The 22,649-nt window shown below is 39.0% G+C and overlaps 4 protein-coding genes across 6 annotated transcripts in view; all 4 read left to right on the top strand.

Moving 5' to 3' along the window:
- LOC117949594 (ADP-ribosylation factor 5) overlaps window positions 1-22,649 on the top strand; it is a 31,157-nt gene that overhangs the window by 264 nt on the left and 8,244 nt on the right. The window contains exons 2-6 of one of the 2 annotated variants that reach the window (XM_034879978.1): window positions 881-961; window positions 1,098-1,207; window positions 2,599-2,670; window positions 3,116-3,241; window positions 3,366-3,467. In XM_034879978.1, the coding sequence (XP_034735869.1) occupies window positions 881-961; window positions 1,098-1,207; window positions 2,599-2,670; window positions 3,116-3,241; window positions 3,366-3,452 (476 nt within the window). In that variant the 3' untranslated portion in view covers window positions 3,453-3,467. Of the gene's footprint in view, window positions 1-880; window positions 962-1,097; window positions 1,208-2,598; window positions 2,671-3,115; window positions 3,242-3,365; window positions 4,421-22,649 lie in introns of those variants that run through there. The other variant, XM_034879977.1, reaches the window with a different exon arrangement.
- On the top strand, window positions 27-22,247 carry rabl2 (RAB, member of RAS oncogene family-like 2). Of its 2 annotated transcripts, none has more exons than XM_034879968.1 (9): window positions 27-73; window positions 18,517-19,077; window positions 19,643-19,672; window positions 19,846-19,925; window positions 20,030-20,109; window positions 20,606-20,717; window positions 20,912-21,009; window positions 21,245-21,328; window positions 21,623-22,247. In XM_034879968.1, the coding sequence occupies exons 2-9, from the start codon at window positions 18,971-18,973 to the stop codon at window positions 21,695-21,697; spliced, it is 666 nt and encodes a 221-aa protein (XP_034735859.1). In that variant the 5' UTR covers window positions 27-73; window positions 18,517-18,970; the 3' UTR covers window positions 21,698-22,247. The 2 variants fall into 2 exon arrangements, with proteins under 2 accessions (XP_034735859.1, XP_034735860.1); XM_034879969.1 differs by lacking the exon at window positions 27-73 and adding an exon at window positions 14,448-14,458 and having other exon boundaries at window positions 18,621-19,077.
- zgc:77752 (uncharacterized protein LOC393862 homolog) lies at window positions 6,346-14,007 on the top strand. The gene is made up of 13 exons (XM_034879910.1): window positions 6,346-6,509; window positions 6,853-7,037; window positions 7,136-7,216; window positions 7,520-7,638; window positions 7,939-8,076; window positions 8,195-8,466; window positions 8,564-8,866; window positions 8,976-9,227; window positions 9,323-9,439; window positions 9,542-9,643; window positions 12,955-13,035; window positions 13,134-13,244; window positions 13,394-14,007. The coding sequence occupies exons 2-13, from the start codon at window positions 6,859-6,861 to the stop codon at window positions 13,472-13,474; spliced, it is 1,836 nt and encodes a 611-aa protein (XP_034735801.1). The 5' UTR covers window positions 6,346-6,509; window positions 6,853-6,858; the 3' UTR covers window positions 13,475-14,007.
- odf3b (outer dense fiber of sperm tails 3B) lies at window positions 14,683-17,379 on the top strand. Its single transcript, XM_034879965.1, has 7 exons — window positions 14,683-14,789; window positions 16,011-16,126; window positions 16,229-16,429; window positions 16,561-16,662; window positions 16,756-16,877; window positions 16,978-17,118; window positions 17,196-17,379. Exons 1-7 carry the CDS (start codon window positions 14,785-14,787, stop codon window positions 17,286-17,288), a joined length of 780 nt encoding a protein of 259 aa, XP_034735856.1. The 5' UTR covers window positions 14,683-14,784; the 3' UTR covers window positions 17,289-17,379.

Below are 22,649 nucleotides of genomic sequence, written 5' to 3'. Positions count from 1 at the left end.
AACTAATGTTAGTGAGGGGCACGGTGTGTGGCTTTAGCTTCAACGTTAGCTAGCTAGCTAGCTAGCTAGCTAGGTAAGTCTCGTTAGATAGCTAACTAGCTAGCTAGCTAGCTAATGTTAGTTCTTGATGAGCTCGAAATGGCGTTGAAGTTATTCAACTTTTATAGTATAACATTGGGAAAGAACCAGAATTACCCAACTAATAGCCATTTGATTAATTGTAATTATTGAAAAAATACAACAAAATCAGCGACGTTATCTTACAGCTCTATTTAGGGTGTTTTTCCAAAGGAAGTTTGCTTATGACAATTTTAATCCCGAAAACCGCTGAAAGTAAAATTGTTGTTACATATTAATAGTTTGTAATAAACCAACGTTTGGTTGCCAAGTGTCTTTTATACAATAAACACTTCCTAGCCGTAACTTAGCTAAGGCAAGGCAACAGGGCAATTCAAAGTGCTTTACATAACGTAACATTAAAGCTAACGTTAAATCCAGTTGAGAGACAACGTGAACAGCTGTCTATTGATAATCGAAACGTTAGCTATATCCCTTTAGGTAAGGTTAGCTTCTATAACTCCTTATGACGTCTGTGTTGTATTATGTTCAGTCATGTTTCTTGGATAGTTAAGTAGCTGTTCAAGACAAACATATTATTATCAAGATCAGCTTTAATAGTGGATTGTTTTTCCTCTCATACTAATTGATGGCTCGCTAACGTAAATCATGCTCGGTACAAATGATTCACTTGGTGCAGTCACGTCCTCTGATGATTAGATCAATAGTTAAACACCTGTTATGCAATTTACAGCAGGTTGTTGTCAATAGCTTTAACTTTGCTTTGCTCTCCTGATGTAAACGTTGACGTTTTCCCCTGTAGTTGGGCTAGATGCTGCCGGAAAAACAACTATCTTGTACAAATTGAAGCTTGGTGAAATTGTGACCACCATCCCAACCATTGGTAAGATAAAGAGTAACAGTTACTTTAAATTCCATTTTGTTTTTTTTGATCGTTTGTAATGTTTACCTCAACATGATTGATTTATTGAACTTTGTGTACAGTGTTAAGATCTGTCCCTTCTCTTTCACCTGTAAAGGCTTCAACGTGGAGACAGTAGAATATAAAAATATCAGCTTCACCGTATGGGATGTTGGTGGCCAGGACAAGATCAGGCCCCTCTGGAGACATTACTTCCAGAATACACAGGTATGAATGAGATGGCATTTGGTTTCATAATGCTAAACTAAGCTCATATAACAAAGACCGTGTCAGGGAGGAGCAGCAGTAGTAGTTAGGGCTGTAACAATTTCGAATTTTACTGTGCAATTAATTGTCTCAGAAATTATTGTGATTAACAATATAATTGTCACTTTCAGTCAAATTTGAAAATATTTATTGAGTTATCACTTTTTTCAAACAAATAACCCCATGATACATCTTTTGGTTATATCACACTTATGTGACCCAGATAATCTAATAACACAAATACACAGCCTATAAAGTAAACCACAACACTATCATAACACGTTTTTTTTCTTAAATGAACATTAAATTGAGAATTATCATCAACAGTCATAACCTTTTGGGCCTCAGTTTATGTGAGCAATTAGAAACGGTGATTATGTTAAAACAACTTACAATTAGACACTCATGCAATAATTGTTACGTGCCTAGTAGTAGTAGTAGTAGTAGTAGTACACCACTCTGAAATACTTCTACTCAGATTACCAAGTAAAGCTATTTCAGTATGATAAAGAGAAGTCTAAGTCTAATACTTTGATCAACCAGTACTCATGTCATCTAAGTTGATGATCAGAAACTGACGCTTCACCAAGGAGACTGGAGTAGTGCCAAAGCAGCCATAGATTCCACTTGACGTCATTTCCACACATGTATTTATTTTAACACAGTACTTTGCAGCACACGTTGTTTTTGAAAGTATGTTATCCACCGGCTACATTGGTGCCGTTGGTAAAAGTTAATGAGTGTAATGCTCACATTTCAAGGTTTGTACTTTATAATCTTTCATATAGCCTGTTTTTTTTATTTGATTTATTGGGATTTACAGTAGCATGTGCAGCTATACATTGCTGTGCATCATTATTACATTAAAACAACCACCAAAAAACATTTTACTTATTTTATAAACAATTATATAACGATAAACAAACATTAAAGTAATACACATTGTTTTTTACTTAAAACAATCGTGTCCAAATTGTCATCATAAACACATCTTCTCCCCAAGCAGTTTTGTAGTTGTTGGATCTTGGATCATGTTTAATAAATTCTCAACATTTCTGTACATATCTTGATAACTACTCTACATAACATTTTAGTCTTCACATTCATTTACCCATTCAAATTAAATGGGGCTTCTTCTAAAGATTGTTTTCATTAATATATTAATCACAGCTAATATATTAATTGTCATGTCTACAAATGTCCGAACATTGTGAAAAATGGCCATCCCAGTTTCCCAGAGACAGTTTGTTCTCAGAAAACTATTCTGCCTATTGTTGCAGCTCTAAAGTTAAGAAAAGGTGAACTACTCTACTGTACCGTATTTCAGTGCTTTGTTTGTGTTTTACATATAGGGCCTCATCTTTGTGGTGGACAGCAATGACAGAGAAAGAGTAGCAGAGTCTGCGGAGGAGCTCACGAAGATGGTAGGTATTTAAAACGTTCAGCCCAGAGGGCACTGTAATGCATGGATTGTGTTCTCTGCATTGATCAATGGTAAAGATTTCATAATTTCTTGCATTTTTGCATTATTTGGTAGGGAGCAATGCAACATACTACTTTGCATTATTCCTCAGGGATAATGAACCAGTATAAAACATTTTGGCTCTGATTTTAATTCATCATTTCCATTTTTGCAGCACATATTATGACTGCATTTCTATGAAGCACTGTATCTGTAAATTGTTTTTTGTCTTGCTAAGAAATTCTTAAAAGTTTTGAAACTTCCATAAGGACTCACAACAAACAAGTTATATTACATCCCTGGAAATTTATGTTATAAATACAATCACACTTCATTCTGATTGTAGTGTTTTGGCCCTAACATGAAATCTTAGAGCTGATGTTTTAATCTGTTGTCTGCCCCTATAGTTGACGGAGGATGAGTTGAAAGATGCCGTTTTGCTGGTGTTTGCTAACAAACAGGACCTTCCCAATGCCTTAACAGTCAGCGAACTCACAGACAAACTCGGCCTACACGCCCTCCGCAACAAAACTGTAAGTAATCTGATTAAACATGCTCTCTACACCCGCAGTACGACTCAAAGCTGTAAGCATGTGCAGAGCTGCATTCATAGCTTTCTCATATCTAAACATCACTATATAATTTCTGACCCCACAGTGGCACATTCAGTCAACCTGCGCCACCCAGGGCAGTGGGCTGTATGAAGGACTTGACTGGCTATCCAAAGAGTTGTCCAAGAACTGAAGAAAGATCAGCTGGGCAGATGAACACCACAGGAGAGGAGAGAAGGCACAGACATTCAGTACAGAAACATTTGGTCTTCCAGCACCAATGTTCACAAAAAGGACCATGCTGGTGGACAATATATAATCATCTTTGGGAAATTTTAATATTACATATTTCTTTCTTTTATTATCAATAATATTACCATATTATCTCTTGGTATAGTCTCTATTCCTCTCCTTTTGTTCCCAAACCTCTAAAATGGCAACACATAATTACACATTCAGTTGCATGATGAGCAAATGCCCTATTAGAGAGATGTCACGAAAACAATTAATAAAGGGAGTTCTTGGCTCCTCTGTAGGCAACATTTTCAGTAATTGACCACTTTTATAATTGTTGGACTTACTCACAACATTTAGGCTGCCTCAGGCTTTTCATCTCCACAACCCATCGTGGATATTTGACTCCCTCGCAGACTTGACCCTTGTCTCTTCACTGCTATGTCTCATGAAAACTCATTTCTGTAAAGGCCTGTTGAATGAGGATTGCAGCGATTTCACAGATAGATCTTGTTAGTAGTGTGGAACCACATGGCCTGCCAGTAAATAGATCCACAAATGAACATTGTGCCTTCTGGTCCCTCTTAACACAACTCTGAGTAATCCTTGCCTTATCTCATTCGGAGGTCATGCTCACTCGAAAGTTGCTTTAGTGACTTTTTTTTGCTTCTGAAAGACTAGACTAAATATCCAGACATTTATTTTGTTCTTCAGTGTATACAGAGGTGCAGCAGAACCATACCAGTGTGAGTGGAGGTTGCGTCTTTCCAACTTGACTTCACTAATAACCAAGATTTCATCCTCTTTACCCCTTTAACTTAATTTCTTAATAGCCACCATGAAAAATAAGGATTTCATTAAAATGTTAAGTTCTTCTGTCACTCTAAGAGAGAGTTTTTTTTTTTTTTTTATCCTATAAGGATGAAGGAAACCTCTTTTTCAATGTTGAAACACGGCCAATGTCAGTGTGACACCGTAAAGTAGCATGCTTTTTTTGTTTTTTGAGTTTGTTGTACTGTCTGAAAGCAAATACTGTATAATATTCTAATTATTCTACCCCTGTTGAAACACAAAAACATACCTGCTCATCAGTTTGTTTTTGTATACATTCCAACCTATGCTTGCAGATGCTGGAGCTGTCACTCTAAAAACTATTTGTAAAAAATGTTTTACAAAAAAAGCTCTGAATAAAGAATAAAAGCTCTGTTGAAAAAAAAAAGAAGTGAGTTTTGGACTCCACTCATTGTTTGGGATGGGCAGTTGTCATTTTACTTGGACTTTTACCCATTTAAAATATGATATGACATAATCTGATTACTGTACCACAAAAGGTCAAATCACATGTTTACTAATCAAATTTTGTTTCGTAACTCACTAAAACAACTCAACTGGCATCTTTTATCAGGAACTATGCCTGATTAGAGGAAGCAGAAGAGGTTTAGCTCTGCGACTTAAGACAGATCTTCTTCCTGTGTGTCTTTGGTTAAGTATTATTCACTTTCAAACTACTATGCTTACACCACTCTGAAACATTTCACATCTTGTTAATATATCTTCGTCTAAGCTGGACGGTCTAAAGTCATTGCATTGCAAAAATCAGCATGTTGAAAAAAAGCTTCAGGCTAGCTAGTTTTGCATAAGAACTACAATGTAATGGACGTAAATAAGCGGTCATGTGGCTCTCTTACAGCTGTAAACAAACAAGTGTAGAGTTAAATGCCCACCAAGGCAGGGACCATACATGACCTGCAGTGCATCTTTGTTCTGAGCTCTAACAATTGGATGATGCCTACTGTAGGGGGAAAAAACTGAGAAAATGCCATCATGTTCACATATACAGTACTGTGTATTTTTGCTGCAAGTTAAGGTCAGCAAAAAAGGTTTGATAATTAAATTATAGTCTATTGGCTTTTTGTAAAAGTGGTGAGTAAACAGAAATCTGTTTAAAAGATGTTTTTTTGAATCCTGTATGCATCAGTGGAAACTGAGGGAATTTGGTGAAAACAAATGCCAGTATCAAAGTTAAGATTCAGGCCCACACGTGCATACAAACAAACATTTACACAGAGTATAGAATTTTTTTCCACAAGTTACAATAATAAAAAAAAATGTATGTTCTTGTTGTCACTGTGACAGAGCAATGAATTAGCACCAGGCTTAGAATGATTTCATATACACAGTTTGTTGTGTCGAGTTTTGCCAGTTAAATGTAAATGATGATGCAAATTAATTGAATACATAGCTAAACATTAACAAGGCGTGGAGTGTGGGTGTTGTAAGGTGCATAAAAGAACAACAGTGAAACTGAGGCAACGCTGGTGTTTCATCATGCTGTTCCCATTACTGCCCTGCAGGGGGCGATAAATCCAGAGCCCTCTAGCAGACATGGAGCAATCTTCAATGTTTTAAATGAAAAAAACAATAATTAGCCAATGGTGTATGACATGCTTGGTCCTTAAAATTAATACATTCTATTGAAATAAATTTCATGTATTTTTAGAAAGTCATGTTTTCAAACATCTACTTCTTTTAGGGTTGTTATTCCACTTATCCACAGTATGTTTAAATCTGTTCCGATAGTTGCTAAGTGGTGAAGTGCTGATGGGTTTGGACGTAATACCAACATTATATTGTTCTTTCAAAGTAAACAAAAACCTAGTAGTAAGATCAAAAACAATTATTATTTTCTCTGCATCACAATCAAAATCATGTCTGAAGCTTTAGTTGGTGCCAGGTAATTAGGACCTTCATACAGTGTTTACAGGTAAAGGTATAAGCATTATATAATTGGCTTGGCTATCATGTGTGAATGGCTGTCCTAATGTATTTATGACAGTAAATCAGGCTTAGTGGAGCTGGGTCAATGCAGTGTGTGTGTGCAGCAGGGTGGGTCAGCATAGAGGAGCACATGTGTTCTCCTGCCTTCAGCCCCCCTTTTCCTTCACTTGCTAGCACTCTTAAACTCTGGAAATACATTCAATGGGACTCACAGCTTCACTGCCCAACATAACCAAAACAGTAAGTTTGAAATTTGATTGTGCTATATTATACAGCATATATTCACTGTATTCTGGATACTTTACTAATTTTGATATCATTTCCTGTTTTTTCTGATAACTCAACTTTAGTATTAAGAATCTTGCACAACATGCTAAATTACTGCAAAAAGTAATAGCACACAACTACAAAAATTGTCAGTTTAACACAAGCCTTCACTTTGTTAAAAGCTCACATAATGTACAGTGTGGCAAGACAGTGTGGGGTTTCTAGTTGGCCCAGCTGGAGCATAGTCCTTCACATCTAGACTATAATGTGATAGTATAGTAGCTCAGGCTGATCTTAGGGGTTTCCCCCGGTGCAGGACCATGCCCACCTTATTACCAGTACCACAGCCGGCCTACTCCCAGGCCAGGGAGAACCTGGTGAAGGCTATCCCACCCAAGCTCCTCTGTCTGCTGGCCTGTGGAGGAATTGACTGCCGTTATGAAGGACCAGAGTGTTGGAAACCAAATCAACAGGTCGTACGGGGCCTTTTCTCCTCCTGGTGAGAATATGTGACTGTAGTCTCACATATGTGCCTGTTTAAAAAAAACAAAAAAAACAGTAAGTGGCAATTAGATGATTATGAACTTACTATTGCAGGGTGACAAATGACATTATTGCCATGGCTCGACCATCCAATCATCTAATTGAGAAGTACAACATCATAGAACAATTTCGAAGGTAATCACTGTGATTATTATTTTTGTAATGTGTGACATTATTATTGTACAGTCCCTGCGCACTTACAGGTAATTTATTGATAACAAAGTAGGGAAATGCATCTAGAAAACAAATATTTAGTCAGTTTAGCTACTTTTACTGGGTAAAATGCAGATAAGACATCTGACATAATTGTGTTTTAATTACAGTAATCAATTCATCCAATAGTGAGCAAAGTTTTAATTTATTATAACAATAAATTTGAGACAAAAAACTGCACTAATGTCAACCGTTGTGTTCATAATTTATGACTTCTATTCCCAGGTTGAACATCAGATCGATCATCAACATGCAGCTCCCTGGAGAGCATGCTCACTGTGGACCTCCCCTAGACCCTAAAAGTGGTTTCACATATTCTCCACAGATCTTCATGGACAATGACAGTGAGATCTTTATATAGCCAACACTGAAGACTGACTTTTTAAATGTAGTCCTTTTTTAATCTATGCAACTTACAAAGTGGGGAGATGTAGAGAAACAGTTACTGTGTGGTTACAGGATTTAATGAGTCATTTATGGTTTGTGCCAAAGGGGCAGCAACTTCTGTAAATCTTAGTTGCATTATATACTGTTTACTGTGTTTCTACATCATAAATTAGTTTACAGTTCACAGTTAATGAATTTATGAATTTCCATTATGTTCCTAATCGAATTCATGTGTGCACACATTTGTATTTTTGCAGTTTACTTTTACAACTTTGGGATGCCAGATTTCGGTGTATCCTCTCTCGTCGGTATAATTGATGGGGTAAAAGTTTTGGCCTTTGCAGTGAGTGAAGGAAGAGTGGCTGTGCACTGCCATGCAGGCCTGGGCAGGACAGGTACAAAGATGCAGCATCTACTGTTCATCTAAACACTGTGTGTAAGCTTGTGCACATCTTATTCTCTTATGTACTGTACATTCAATGTGTTTGCTTGTGTGTTCTGTCTGCTTAACAGGAGTACTGATAGCCTGTTACTTGATTTACACCCTCCGCATCAGCCCGAGTGAAGCCATTCACTATGTACGGATTAAACGGCCACGATCGATCCAAACCCGAGCACAGCTCAGTCAGGTGTTTGACTTTGCTCGCCTGCTTGGCACACAGCTAGTCCAATACCCAGACCTCAGCCTGCGGCACGGAGACCCTTTTACGCTACAGCACTACCTAAACCGACAGGCAATACTGCTGCATGGCCAAGAGGCACGCACCCTCCGACAAACACCCAAGGTCAGGACTTTTTCATTATACTTAACCTTTTTTCATGAACATTCCTGACTGCACTGTAGGACAGTTTACCACCTCCTCATTTGTTACCTCCTGTTAGGTGGTATACCTCTTGTGTGTGCGTCTCTCCTGCTTAGCCCTGGGTCTCCCTGCTCCTCCAGGGATCCAGGCTGAGCTGGAGAAGAGGTCAGCACTGAGGACCCTGAACAGGATTGTGAGGGAGACCCTGGTCGCCAAACAGTACTTGCCCTTACTGAGAGAGGGTCACAAGGGGCCATGGGTGAGCTCAGGGTCTGTGTCCTCCTGGGATGAGCCACTGGGATTCTTGGAAAGGAAGAGAGAGGTGTTGCTGGACAAACGCAGCTACAGCGACTCTGACCTCAGCAAGATTGCAGTACATCAGGTCCAATTTCACATTAATTGTCCACAATTACTTAATGTTTTTGAACATTTTCTGTAAAATCAAACTGGTTATTGAGGCTTTTCTCACATGGTTGCATTCTATCCTGCAGGATCTGGACTTGAGTCCATACGGCACCCCAGCACTTAGAAATGAAAGACAGTGGTGTGTACAAGATCTGATAGGACCTGATCTGAGACCAGGTAGTCCAATTCTTGCCACCGTACCACCAGGCCACCAGACTACCAAAAAGGAATATCTTACACTTAACATCCCAATATCTAGCCTGACAACAAGCAACAACTGTGAGAGATCGAAGTGCTCAGCAAAAAAGGCACTTGCCAAATACAGCTCCAATATTGAGGTAACTGTGATACTTACTGTGAAAACAATGAAGCTAATAGAAAAAGCTTTGATGTTACTCCTTTAAAACAGCGTATATGTCTTGTCTTTTTAAAGTTGTGCAAAAAATCACATTACCCAGGCCCAACCTCAATCGCCCGTGCTGTTGCTAATGCAATGGCAGATTTTGGTCCTCCAGGGGAAACCATCCTTCAACGATCGGCTCTGCTACAGGTAAGAAACACTGGTGCACGCCTGGTTTTGCGTCAGAATATATCACTTTGATTCTGGGCTCTAAAGCCACTGAAAGAATACTGTCACTCACCTTTTCAACAGGAGGAACTGAACAGTAGTGACTGTGGCTGGGCTCTGCTGGTCACGGAGTCAGATCCTCAGGTTCTCAGTTGTCTGTTGTGGACCTGGCTGGACAAGTTAAAGGTCAGTAGCCTCTAACAAGAGGACATCATTATTCTTACCATAATTCCCAAAGCTTCCTGTTTCTTACAGTGCAGACGCTTTGCTGCTTGCTATGAGCAGCGGCTCTTGGTTACTTATAAATCACTGGACTATACACTTTTTGAAGACATAGTTGGCTATTGCCAAATTTTAACAATTTTCTGCGTGAGCGTGGCCTACTAATAGCTTAAGCCTGTCCTACAGTGACTGTAGCTAAAGCTAATTAGCAGCAAGATGCCTCCTTTCTCCATGGATGACTACTACAAACTCTTTCAGAAGATTGCACTTCTGGAAACCAAGGTTCACAGATTAGAAGTGAACGTGGACGTAAACAGATCCTGTGGAAATGACACAACTTTACCATGGACCCAAAACAATGGACAAAAGCATAGGCAAGGCAAGGCAGCTTTATTTGTATAGCACATTTCAGCAACAGGGCAATACAAAGTGCTTTACACAAAATCAGTTAAAAAATAAAAACAGTTAAAAAAATAAAAACAGATAAAACACGTGAATTAAAAATAGAAACATTAAGACACATAAAACACAAGGGTAAAAGTTACAGTGCAGCATAAGACATTAAACATTAAAAGAACATAATTTAAAGAAAGGCCACATCAAAAAGAAAGGTCTTCAGCCTTTATTTAAAAGAACTGAGAGTAGCAGCGGCTCTGCAGGTTTCTGGGAGTTTATTCCAGATATGAGGAGCATAGAAACTGAAAGCTGCTTCACCCTGTTTAGTTCTGACTCTGGGGACAGAAAGTAGACCTGTCCCAGATGACCTGAGAGGTCTGGGTGGTTCGTAGTGTAGTAGCAGATCAGAAATGTATTTTGGCCCTAAACCATTGAGTGATTTATAAACTAGCAAAAGTACTTTGAAATCAATTCTTTAAGGCACAGGAAGCCAGTGTAAAGACTTCCGATCTGGAGTGATGTGATCCAGTCTCTTGGTCTTAGTGAGGACACGAGCAGCAGCGTTCGGAATCAGCTGCAGCTGTCTAAATGATTTTTTAGTGAGACCTGTAAAGACACCGTTACAGTAGTCAAATCTACTGAAGATGAAAGCATGGACAAGTTTTTCCAAATCCTGTTGACACATAAGTCCTTTAACCCTAGATATATTCTTAAGGTGATAATAGGCTGACTTTGTAATTGTCTTAATGTGGCTGTTAAAATTCAGGTCTGAGTCCATGACTACACCAAGATTTCTGGCTTTGACTGTTGTTTTCAACATTGTTGTTTGAAGCTGAGCGCAGACTTTTAATCGAGCACTGAGGACCCTGAACTAACACACCGCTAATTAGTACCAACAAGACTACACAGAAACAGGTGGGCGATGGAACGGGTGACAAATCAACAAGTGGTAGCCGCCCTGGAAATCTTCTGGTGCGCAGCCTGAGAGTAAATAATTTTTCTGGAAAATGGGAGGACGAATAACGGGCAGGGCACAGCGCCCTGAGATTTGTGATATGACCAGCTGGCCTGCATTATTATCCATTCTCTGCAGTTCATTGACAATTTTAACATTTTCTGGGACCGCAGACATCTTTTTAACGCAGATGGACTTTTCCTTAACAAGCCAGGAGTAAAGCTGTTCACCTCTAACCTACTTTACTTTCTGCGCTACACATCTGCTCCCTCTGCCAAGGACAACAAGACAAGACAAATCTAAACAAGAGGAAGACATGATAAAGTGCGGCAGTAATCCACCACAGCCCCCACCTGAGCAAAGTTTTGACCGTGGGAGACCACAGAGCACAGACACGAAACCTCAACTCCCCTTTTCACCCGTCCAACACCCCTCAAACCCCCTTACCAACCCCACACCCTTTGAGGATACATCGCTGTCTCCACTCACCCTTCTTTCCTCTATCCCCATGTTGAAGTTCACTGACCAGATATGGCAGCTGTTAGAAGCTGGAACCAAATTTACACCCCTTTCTTCCCCCATCGTTCAACCCCGGGCAAAAGTGAAACGCCAGGCACCTCTGAGAGGATGTCAGCTAACTCCTTCTCCCCAGACTGAGAAGGATGCTTGTGTGCAAAATCCAGCAAGCATTAACTGATATGTTCCGGATCCAGGCTGCACGCCTAGTGGCACTCATGACTTTTTCCAAGACAAGCAAGGGCCCTATGTATTCGATTCTTCCTCAATTTATGTTGTGATAGGTAATAGAAAAAGAATGGTGAATAAGCACTTAACTGCAAATTTAGCATCCAATCCTCGTCAGCTACAGCCTGTCCCAAAAAATGAAAACACACTAACACTAGCTTTACTTAACATCAGGTCTTTGGTAGGAACATTTTTAATCTATGTTTTATTATTAATCACAATCTAGATTTTATTTTTTGAACTGAAACCTGGTTAGACCTTAATAACAGTGCTGCTGTTGTCTTTTTGAGTAGGAATAGAGCGAATAAGAAACCAATTTGAAAACTGGATTGATCTTTCCGGCTCAGTACTAAACTGCTACTAAACTACTTTGTGTCAATAGGCAATTATACATCTGAGCATACAAATATGACATGCGGAGTTCCCCAAGGCTCCATTCTGGGGCCTCTACTGTTTAACATTGACATGCTTCCACTGGCTCAGATTATGAAAAACAACAAAAATAAATGACCATAGTTATGCAGACGACACATAAATTTATATAACCTTATCGCCAAGGGACTATAGTCTAATACAAAAACTGAACAATTGAACAAATTAACGGCTGGATGTGCCGGAACTTTGTGAAATTAAATGAAGGAAAAACTGAGGTGGTTGTTTTTGGAGCAAAAGAGGAATGATTAAAAGACTGCGCTCAGCTTCAAACAACAATGGTAAAAACAACAGACAAAGACAGAAATCTGGGTGTAGTCATGAACTCTAACGTAAATTTTAACAGCCACATTAAGACAATTACAAAGTCAACCTATCATCACCTTAACAATATATCAAGGGTTAAAGGACTCTGTGTCAACAGGATTTGGAAAAACTTGTCCATGCTTTCCTCTTCAGTAGACTTGATTACTGTAACGGTGTCTTTACAGGTCTCCCTAAAAAATCAATCACACAGCTGCATCTGATTCGGAACGCTGCTGCTCGAGTCCTCACTAAGACCAAGAAAGTGGATCATATCAGTGCTTTCTGTCCCCAGAGTCAGAACTAAACGGGGAAGCAGCTTTCAGTAAAGCTGCCTTGCCTTGCCTTGCCTTAACTTGCCCTGGGGTGCTGTGTAGTAAAAAAAAAAAATTCTGTGGTAAACATCTTTCTCTGTCCTATCTCTGTTTCTTCCAACCTCATCCAGGAGCCTGTTCTCGGTGCAGAAGATATACACATGTTGAGCTGTGGCGCAAACAACAGGAAGCCTCTCACTGTGCTCAAGAAGGTAAAGAAAAACATGTATGACACATTCTCTTTGATTCTTGAGTGTTCTTCTTAGGAAACATTTAGACTCAAAACCTATTCAATGTGACATTATTACAGCCACAGAGACACACTATCTATTGTCTACTGAGCTGTGTGAGCACAGTGACCAGCATGTGTCCACACAGAGAGGATGCAATGCTGCAACAACTGATGAAGGTACTTACAAGGGTAAGACAAATGTGGAATTATAGTATGTAATATATGTAATATAATAACGTGTGTGTTTGTTTGTGTATGTGGGAGTGTGTGCGTGTGTGTGTGTGAGGGTATATGTGAGTGTTTTTTTTAGGTGAATAATAAGCCTTTTTTATCAACAGCGTCCACAGGAGGAAATGAGAAGCCTTGCAACTTTAATGAAGGTCCTGAAGTCGAGTTTGAGAGAAACCTTCCACAACTAAATCTACCTCCCGAGGGGCTGAGTCCACCAAGAGCAGAGTCCACATTGAAACAATTTCTAACGGAGCATTTTCTTTTTTTTAGGAGGTGGTTTTTATCCTCTGCACCTGATAGTGGGCACAACCCAATAAGCCCTTCTTACAGACGACATTTTGACATGTCAAGTTAGGAAACACAGGTGTACATGATACATAAAATATATTATGACCATTTAGCTGCTTTAGATTCAGGATCCTGGTACTGTCACATTTCTGGGATACTTGAGGAGAACAGAGCAAGGATAAATATTATTAGTAACACCTTTGTGCTTCTGTGTTTTCCCTACTATGACCGCTTAAGATGTCTGCTGTGAAAAAAGAAGATTAGGAAGGTTCCTAAATCTTTTTGTAGCCCTGAGATTTGGCTTCTGGAGTCCCTCGATCTTACTGATACTGACATTGTCCTTTTATCAAAATATAAACCAAAAGTACACAATTGCAGTTAAATCAACACCAACTGTCTCTATATTTTCCTTAGATATCAGCCTGGCCCAGCCTAAACTCCTTTGCTTTCTCTATGGCGTTAAAATGTTGTGTTTGTGTAGTTTTTGCTCATACTTGACAACCACTCAATCATAGCAGTAAAAAGGGGAACACAGGAAGTCCAATATATTTTCTTGTTAACATCCCTTTCCTTTTCAAGCATATATTGCCCTTCATGAGCAACTGGTACAAAGTCAATCTTGTGTGGTTACACTGGATAAGGAATAATGATCCATTAGAGCCCAACCGCATCATATTTGAACATGAATCCTTAAAAACTCAAAATAAATAAAAAATAGGCTATGAACAAAACCGAATCCAAATAAAGTTGGATGAATACACCAATAATAGAATATATATTAAAAAGGGCAAGTCCTGAATACTGTGCTTAAACAGTAGTTAAAGATATAGTAGATTTATATTATGACACTGATACAATTCTTACTTTTACTGTGACTGTTTACTGTTAGTACATAGTATTACTACTAGGCTAGCAGACTAAATCCTAACACTGTGTCCACTGTGTGTTCTGTGGCCTGTTTCAGCCTTTTATGAATTACTAAATAAATCATTTACACCATCTGCATACTGTGTTTTCTGTAATAACATATTGGGAATTCCTTTACTTGACCTGCACTGTTCACACTCACATTCAAACTTGCTTGTCAGAGAGTTGTCTCCATGGCAACGTTGTCATAGTGAAGTCGACAAGCATTAATCAATCTGGGTCTGGGTTTGGTGCAGATGGTGAGTTCCAGGGATCTGAAACTCGCAGCAGGATCGGCATATTTATGAGGTAAAATTGTTAACCTTTGTATTTTAAGTTAGAAACGGATCTTAACGGAAACTAAGTCACTAATTTGTATGCACTTGGTGACATCTTGTTTTGTTACAGGCTACTCTTGGTGTATGATGTGTTCACTGGTTTTGGTGTTATGTTTGCATTGGTTAAAGCCCACAAATGACCAATATGGTGGGATATGACCAAATATCCCAGCATATAATCTAGTAGTTTGCCAAAAATGTATTTAAATAAATACGTGAAAGTGAACTACAGCTGTGTAACGTTAGCTGTTAGTTACAGAAATTGCTACAAGTAGGTTAAACTGGCCAGTAAAATGATTCATGATCAACTAGCCTGTTGCTTTATTTAACTCGTTAGTCAATATAGTAAGTCTTTTATACATGTTACAAGTGTAGGAACCAGGAACAGAGAGACATTAATATTACTGAACTTAATTTATACTTAAGCAGTTTAAATGTTTCTCTTTCTCTCATAATGGTTTCATCTGGTTATGTTTTATACCCTAAATATTTCAGTTAGTTAACTATATATTGCATAGTAAAAGTGAACTAAAACTAAACTAAAATCTGTTAGACAATGGAATTCCCAAACAATCACACAAACTAGATTGAGGAGGAGTGTTTTCCTATTTTAGTGAAATATTGGTTGGAGTATTGCATGTCTATGAAGCACATTGGTGATTGTTTCCACCACCAATGTATTTTCCACATCAAGCTCAAATAAGCACAATATGCTGATTATTATTTTTATCCAAAAATTACTAATTGAATTGGCTGGTGATACTGCTGTCCCTGGTGACATTGCACTGAGAAGCAGTTTACAATGTGGCAGAATATTTAAATGGTGCACTTCCAGCACTACCTTCAGGAACTAAACAACATTTCTAACAGAAAAATCTTTCCCACAATACCCGTCCTCTTTAAGAGCTTGTTGTAAAAAGTATTTGGAATTTGGAGCACAGAATCTTAAGAAATATTTATCAAGTTTAGAATTGACTCTGAAGAACCTCAAGCAACAAACCTGCTAGCTAAATTTCAATTTAAAGGATATGTGCATCAAGACACTCTGATAAGGACAATTTTTTCAATGTTGTTTCCACTTCCAAGTGAGTGTGAGGGGCAACAAGATGTACCCCTGTTCTCATTCTTTTTCTTCATAACTTAAAAGTTACTTTATCAATATGCTTTTGGCCACAATCTATTTCTCTCACAGGGTGATGTCAAAAGACGAAGCTTGGGTTGGGACATGGAGGCCGCACAAGCCAAGAGGGCCCATTGCTGCCCTCTATGGTAGTCCAGGGCCCAAGTATGCACTGCCTGGACTCACAGGTATAGCCAAAATGGCCATTAAGCCCTTTTTCCACATCAAACACCATTATTATCATTATTATAACTGACTGACATTATCTGTCCTTGTTTTCTTCCATAAAGGTACTACTAAACATGACCATACTAAATACAAAGCACCAATGTTCAGCTTTGGGGCACGTCATACTCACAAGTCTGAGAGCTCCCCTGGACCAAGCTACTTAATCCCCTCCAACATCACCAGAGTGGGCCGAGACGGCGCTTCTGCATTTTCCCTCTATGGTCGTCCAAGGGAGCTACAATTGTTCCAGACCCCTGGACCAGGTCAGCAAACCCCTTACACGTCTAAAAAGATTTTGTCAAAACAATACGCCACTTTTTTCTTAATGCACACTATGATCATTTGAGTTTACTTGTCAGCAGTGTCTTTCTATAACTTTCTTTTGGTGTTCCAGGTAAATACTCACCAGAGCATTCAGGGAAGTCCGTCTTCCAGTCTGCTCCCGCTTATTCTCTGTCCGGGAGGACCAAAGATCTCAGCATTATCAATACACCAGGTAATGTATTGTGTTTGATGTCATCTTTTATTTTAACTGCGGGTTACAAAGTTTCACAACACATAGAATATAAACTTGGTGCTCATACTGCAGGTCCAGCCTCCTACTCTCTGCCCCCAGTGCTGGGGCACAAAACTGTGGCCACATCTGCCGCTCCCACCTTCTCATTTTGTGGCCGCAGCAAAACTGGAAGCTTCAATGAGGACCTGAAGAAGGTACATGTGAATGTCATAAACAAAATATTTCCTTATAAAACCAACAACCTAGAAATCTTGTGATTTACTTTTGTTTTCTACATTGTTGTTTCCCTTCCAGAGTCCTGGCCCTGCTGCCTACAAATTTGTTGATCCTTGTACTTACAGCCAAAAGTCTCCCCGGTTCAGCATGACAGGCCGTAACTTCCCACCTGGTGAAACCACAAAGAAGCCAGGGCCTGGTGCACACTATCCTGAGCATGTAAGAAACCCCAAAAGCCCTACTAAAGCCCTAAATATTTAGCATTTTGTTCCTGTAATGACATTTTCTCTCTCTAGGTGACCTTCACAAGAGCAAAAGCTCCAAGCTTCTCGTTTGGACTGCGTCACTCGGATTACATCTCACCCCTGATTGTAGATGTGCCTGAATAATGTAACATATGCTCGCTTGTTTTAACTGGGAATTTCTGCAGCATAAAGCACAAAGAGCACAATAAAGCACAAAAAGCCTGCTGCTCAGGATTATTGAGATCAGATTGTATTGCCACGGTTATAGGCCATACTGTATTAGCAATTGGCACTTTGTCAGGGTTATTATGATTACTATCAGTAAATCAGTAAAATTATACCGAATTAAAAAAAATTGTGGCATATCTTCCAGTTGTATTAATGCAACACGATTAACAAAAAGTACACAATTTTTTTTAAGGTATTAGTTGTTGGTTTAGTATTTTGATTGGTTAATTAAGTAACCTTTTCAGTCAGTACTTTCTGCAGTATAAATTATACAGTAACTGGACATGCCATGACAGCAAAAGCACATGTTAATAATAACATGACACATGGCTCCATTCCGTTTAGGTGCCCCCTGTCAGGTTGCCACGGTACAGCACGGTTCAGTGGGATAAAGAAAATCTTAATGCTGTTATACACACCTGTTTTTCAATAGAGGTCTATTGAGCTGGCAAATAAAACAGCAATGGAACAGTGACAATAAAACAATTTAATCAAAAAAGTTGATTTTAAAATCAAGTTGTATTACTATATTCCACTACAACTTTGGTGCACTGAACAAAACCACTTTGATTTAAATCTTTATTATGTTCATTAATGTCAACTAAATCGTAATCACAACCATTGCAGTAATAATTGGGATAAATAACACATGGAAAGAATGCTACTCTATTCCCCTGTCTCTATTTTAAAGTAGCTTGATGTGACAGAAGAAGTCTAAAGTCTTCGATCGGCTTCTCTGAGGGTAACAGGTGGTAGAGATAGGCAGGGTCGCTTCTGGCTGCACAATTTAAAAAAATTTTTTTTATAGGTTAGGCCTACTTAGTTAATGATTTGGGCCTGCAGAGCAGAGTAAACGGCAATTCCCTTATTACTCGCTGCCATTTAAGGCAAATGGTTGGAAAACAGTTTTACTGCAAATACTTTGAGGTAGGCCTATTACTAAGGAATTCCTTAACAAGACGGGAGAATTTACTACATCCATTCATGGGGAGGAGCATTCTTGACAGGCATCTGTAAGGACACCACAGCTAGAACCATGACGAACCCTGGTCCTTCAGGCGTCCTCGTTGCATAGAAACGAAAACAGAGAAATCATGGAGCATCTAGCTACTAACTTTTGATCTGATAACCTAAGTAACATTAGATTAGTGTAGAGAACCAACAGACCTTTCTTTGTGATAGACGAACATAACATACAAGCCAGCCAACGACATTTGGATAAGTACCAAACAAATGCTATCACCTTAGCATTTAGCAGTCGTTGTCTCTCCTCCCAGTGTTGCATTGTGAAGGTAGCTAACGGTAACGATACAGGACTCTTAAGAGACTTCTAAAAGACAGTTGTAATCTGTACTATTCTCAGCTTTATCTGGCGTCAGTTGTGTCGGTGTGTGGACCGACGTACTAGTGAGCGATATCAAGCCGAACCACACGATGTTAACCTCAGCTAACATTGACCCATGGAAAGCTAGCTAACACTCACTCCCGTCCATAGCTACCATACGAATGCCAGCGCCTGCAGGAGCTTAAGTCATTTATTCAGGTGTTATAAACAATAATTCCAGTCAGAGTGATAGAAAGTTCAAAAAGATAGTAAAATGGCTGGCGACGTTGGCAGCATCCCTGAACTGGACCAAAAGAAGTACGATTCAGACGAGCAGGTGAAGATCATCTGTTTGGGGGACAGCGCGGTCGGTAAATCTAAGTGAGTATTAGCTACGCTTAGGCTCCTTCTAATGTAGCTAGCTGTTTTGTGTTTTATAATATTTATAACTTTCCTCAGTAGATTACTGTTTTCCTATGTAACATTACGTTTTTGTTCTGTTTCTCTCAAGTATTTTTTGGCGAATTTATTTTCTATTCCAAAGGGCTTTAGTGGCATTAGTTTCAATAACCATGTTGACAAAGCATCAAAATAAAATGTGTTCAAATAGTCGCAAAGTATATGCAATACTGTAACATTAAAATGGATTAATATTGATAATTTAAAAGTATATTTTGAGTGAGTGCGTGCGTGCAGCAAGATATCAGAATACTTTATTTTATTATAGTTTTATATGCCGCCTCTCCTTCTGCCAGGAGTATTTTAAATGTTGAGAGGTCATTCAGCTCTTTGAAATCCGAGATTAGACCGTTGAACTTCTTAAATAAATGGTTCTTGATTTATTGAATGTTTGGCATTGTAGGAGAAAGTATTATATGAAGAATTTAATAAAACTAATTCTCTTTCTCTCTCTCTCTCTCTCTCTCTCTCTCTCTCTCTCTCATAGGCTGATGGAGAGGTTTCTATTGGATGAATAATATCCTTTTGCAGCTTTAGACATTTAAATAAATCACCAGTCAGTGTGAGTCATGCCATAGCTATTACAGCCATTGTGTGCACATGGACATGCTGTTGAAGGTCGAGCTGGCGTGCCTCCATCAAAGCTTACCAGTTGTCCTGAGAGGTTATGACTCTTAACTCTTTCTGCAGTCGTCCCCAGCAGTTGTCCACCTATGCTTTGACGCTCTACAAACACACAGCCACTGTTGGAAACAAGACGGTAGCGATAGGTATTTATTGTGCAATGGCTCTTGTCCTGCTCTCAGTGACCACAGGAAATAAATGTACCCAGTTGCAAATCATCTGTACAGTTTTTGTTGTTTTTGATTCACAGATTTCTGGGACACCGCTGGTCAGGAGAGATTTCAGAGCATGCATCCCTCATACTACCACAAAGCACATGCGTGCATCATGGTAAAACACACTCTTGGTTTCATGACAGGTGCTTTTCTGTAATCATCTAGCTTGCCCTTTCTCACTCCCCGCCAGGGCCCAGCAGGGAGGTAGAATAACAAGTGTTTATAAAAGGTTTTCATAACAGTAAGTAATACATTATTTAAGATTAATTACTTAAACAACAGTTTCCATAAAATAGCCACAATATTGCTTTATGTATTATTTGGTCCTCATTTGTGCATTGCAGAGAGACAATTATAAAGTATCAAATTGTAGTCTGGTTAATATCCCCCTCTGAAGTGTACAATACTCGATCATTTGGTTTTGAAGGGTGGTTTATCTCACAAGAAAGGTAGTCCTGTTTTGGGGTTCAAGATGCACATGGCGATTCTTTCATAAAGAAGGACTTGTTAGGTGACACCTAGAACGCACCAGTTGGACTAGGGAGTTGCCACACTGTCATTGTCTGCAAATACTGCTGTACCCCTTTAAAAGCCTTTCTTCTTCTGCTTAGGTTTTTGATGTTCAAAGGAAGATCACGTATAAGAATCTGGCCAGCTGGTATAAGGAGCTGAGAGAGTATAGACCGGAGATACCCTGCTGTGTGGTGGCCAACAAAATTGATGGTGAGTCTGGTTCGGACACAGCACATAACAATGAGCTCCTATAGTTGGATTCAATGTTAATGTTACATTATGTTAAAGATACGTTGTTGTTTTTTTAGTTTGCACACATCGTATATTTCCTGTAACCTTTAATTGTCTAACAAAGGTGACTTTAGAATTATAGACATGAAAATTCTTGTTTTTTGTATTTGCAGCTGATTTGAAGGCGACACAAAGAAGCTTTAGCTTTGGAAAGAAGCAAGGACTGCCATTTTACTTCGTATCAGCGGCTGATGGGACTAATGTTGTTAAGGTTTGAACTGGTGCTCATTCTCCTTAGTGATCCCCAAGTTTATTTGTTTACGCATTTCAAACTCATAGTTAGTTTTACAGTCGAATGTATGTGTGATGTTACAATGATACCTTCTATAAACCAAAGTATCAAATGAATTCATTGTATACTTCAGTATATCTCTGAATCTCATAAATTGCCCAGACCACTTGAACAGGCCTGTGTGTAATAGTTGTGACTGTAATTGCCACAACAGATGTTCAGAGAGATGATCAAGAGAGCACTGGACTACAAGCAAAACCCCAGCGACTTCATGGACGAAGTGATGCAAGAATTAGAGGTACACCTATTTGAATTTCCAGAACAGTCTGATCATTGCTGTGCTTGTCTTTGAAGCTGCCATAAGAAACCCCATGATTGGTTTAGAATATGCCATTGTTATTTTGTTTAATAGGAATTTCTCTGTTTACTGAAACCTATTCATGATCTCCAGCACAATTACATTTTCTTTAATGACTTTTTACTTCATGTGGGAAAGGCATGTACTAATTTAGTCTTCTGTCCTTCTTCTTCTGTCAGTTTTTTGACTGAAAACATGTTTGTATTGATGTCATTAGTTTCACTTCTTTTATAGAACTTTGACCTGGAGAAGAAGGAAAATAATTCGGATGAGGATGGATTGAAAGCAGGAAGTCCCGAGTTGGTCTGAAAGATGTTTACAGATCCTCCAAACCGTCTGGTCATCTCATGGATAGTTTATCCTCCTCTGGGGTTGATGCTCAACAAACCTTTGGTACTTTGGGTGGTCTGCATTTATACCAGTGGTTTGTAAGTCTCTCACTGGAGGTCGGCAGACTGTCTTTTAGTCAGGTTTGAAGTCACTGCCCTCCATCCGTCCAGTGACGTTGGTAGTGAAATAGACATGATTGAATAATTAGGAATTGTGTTGTTTACAAGGTTCATTTAGCCGCTGTTAGCCTTGTTACCGTACTTATCAACAATATATACTATAATAATAGTAGAAAATCCTACAATGAGACTGAATGTCTTTTATTTTGTAATAAGAATGTGAGACATCGGAAACTAACTCACACAGAGCGAAGAACGTGGGATGAACTGTATTTGCTTCTGTTCTCAATGTATTTGTGTAGTATTGTGTGCAGAGCCAGCTTCTGTTGGCTGCTTTTGTTGCATTCATTTCATGATGTAAAGTGTGTTTTCAGCACCCTTTCTAAATGAAAACTTAATGTACCATGTAACCAAATTGTTATCATGTCTCTTTCTGACTTTCTGTGATCCAGCAGTAGGCACAAGAGCACTAAGTAGTCGACTTCAGTGTATTATTAGCCGGACGTGAGTAGACATCAGCTGTATTGAACTCGTTTGAAGGTCCCGGGTGTGTGACATGCTCAGCCAGCTGTGTGCTTTGTGATGGATTCGAGGTGGCTGTGTGTACAGTCATTCATTCATATTAGCAGGAATGTTACCATGAAGAACATAAAACCAGTTTTCCGGCATAATGTGACGCTCAATTTAACACACCATTAAATTATTTCTATACAATAATGTACACAGAAATCATTTGTGTGTGTATATACAGTGGTGTGAAAAAGTGTTTGCCCCCTTCCTCATTTCCTGTTCCTTTGCATGTTTGTCACACT

Source organism: Etheostoma cragini, chromosome 8, assembly GCF_013103735.1.
Source record: "Etheostoma cragini isolate CJK2018 chromosome 8, CSU_Ecrag_1.0, whole genome shotgun sequence".
Taxonomy (NCBI): domain Eukaryota; kingdom Metazoa; phylum Chordata; class Actinopteri; order Perciformes; family Percidae; genus Etheostoma; species Etheostoma cragini.
Note: the sequence above shows the minus strand (reverse complement) of the source record. Positions and strands in the feature narration are given on the sequence as shown.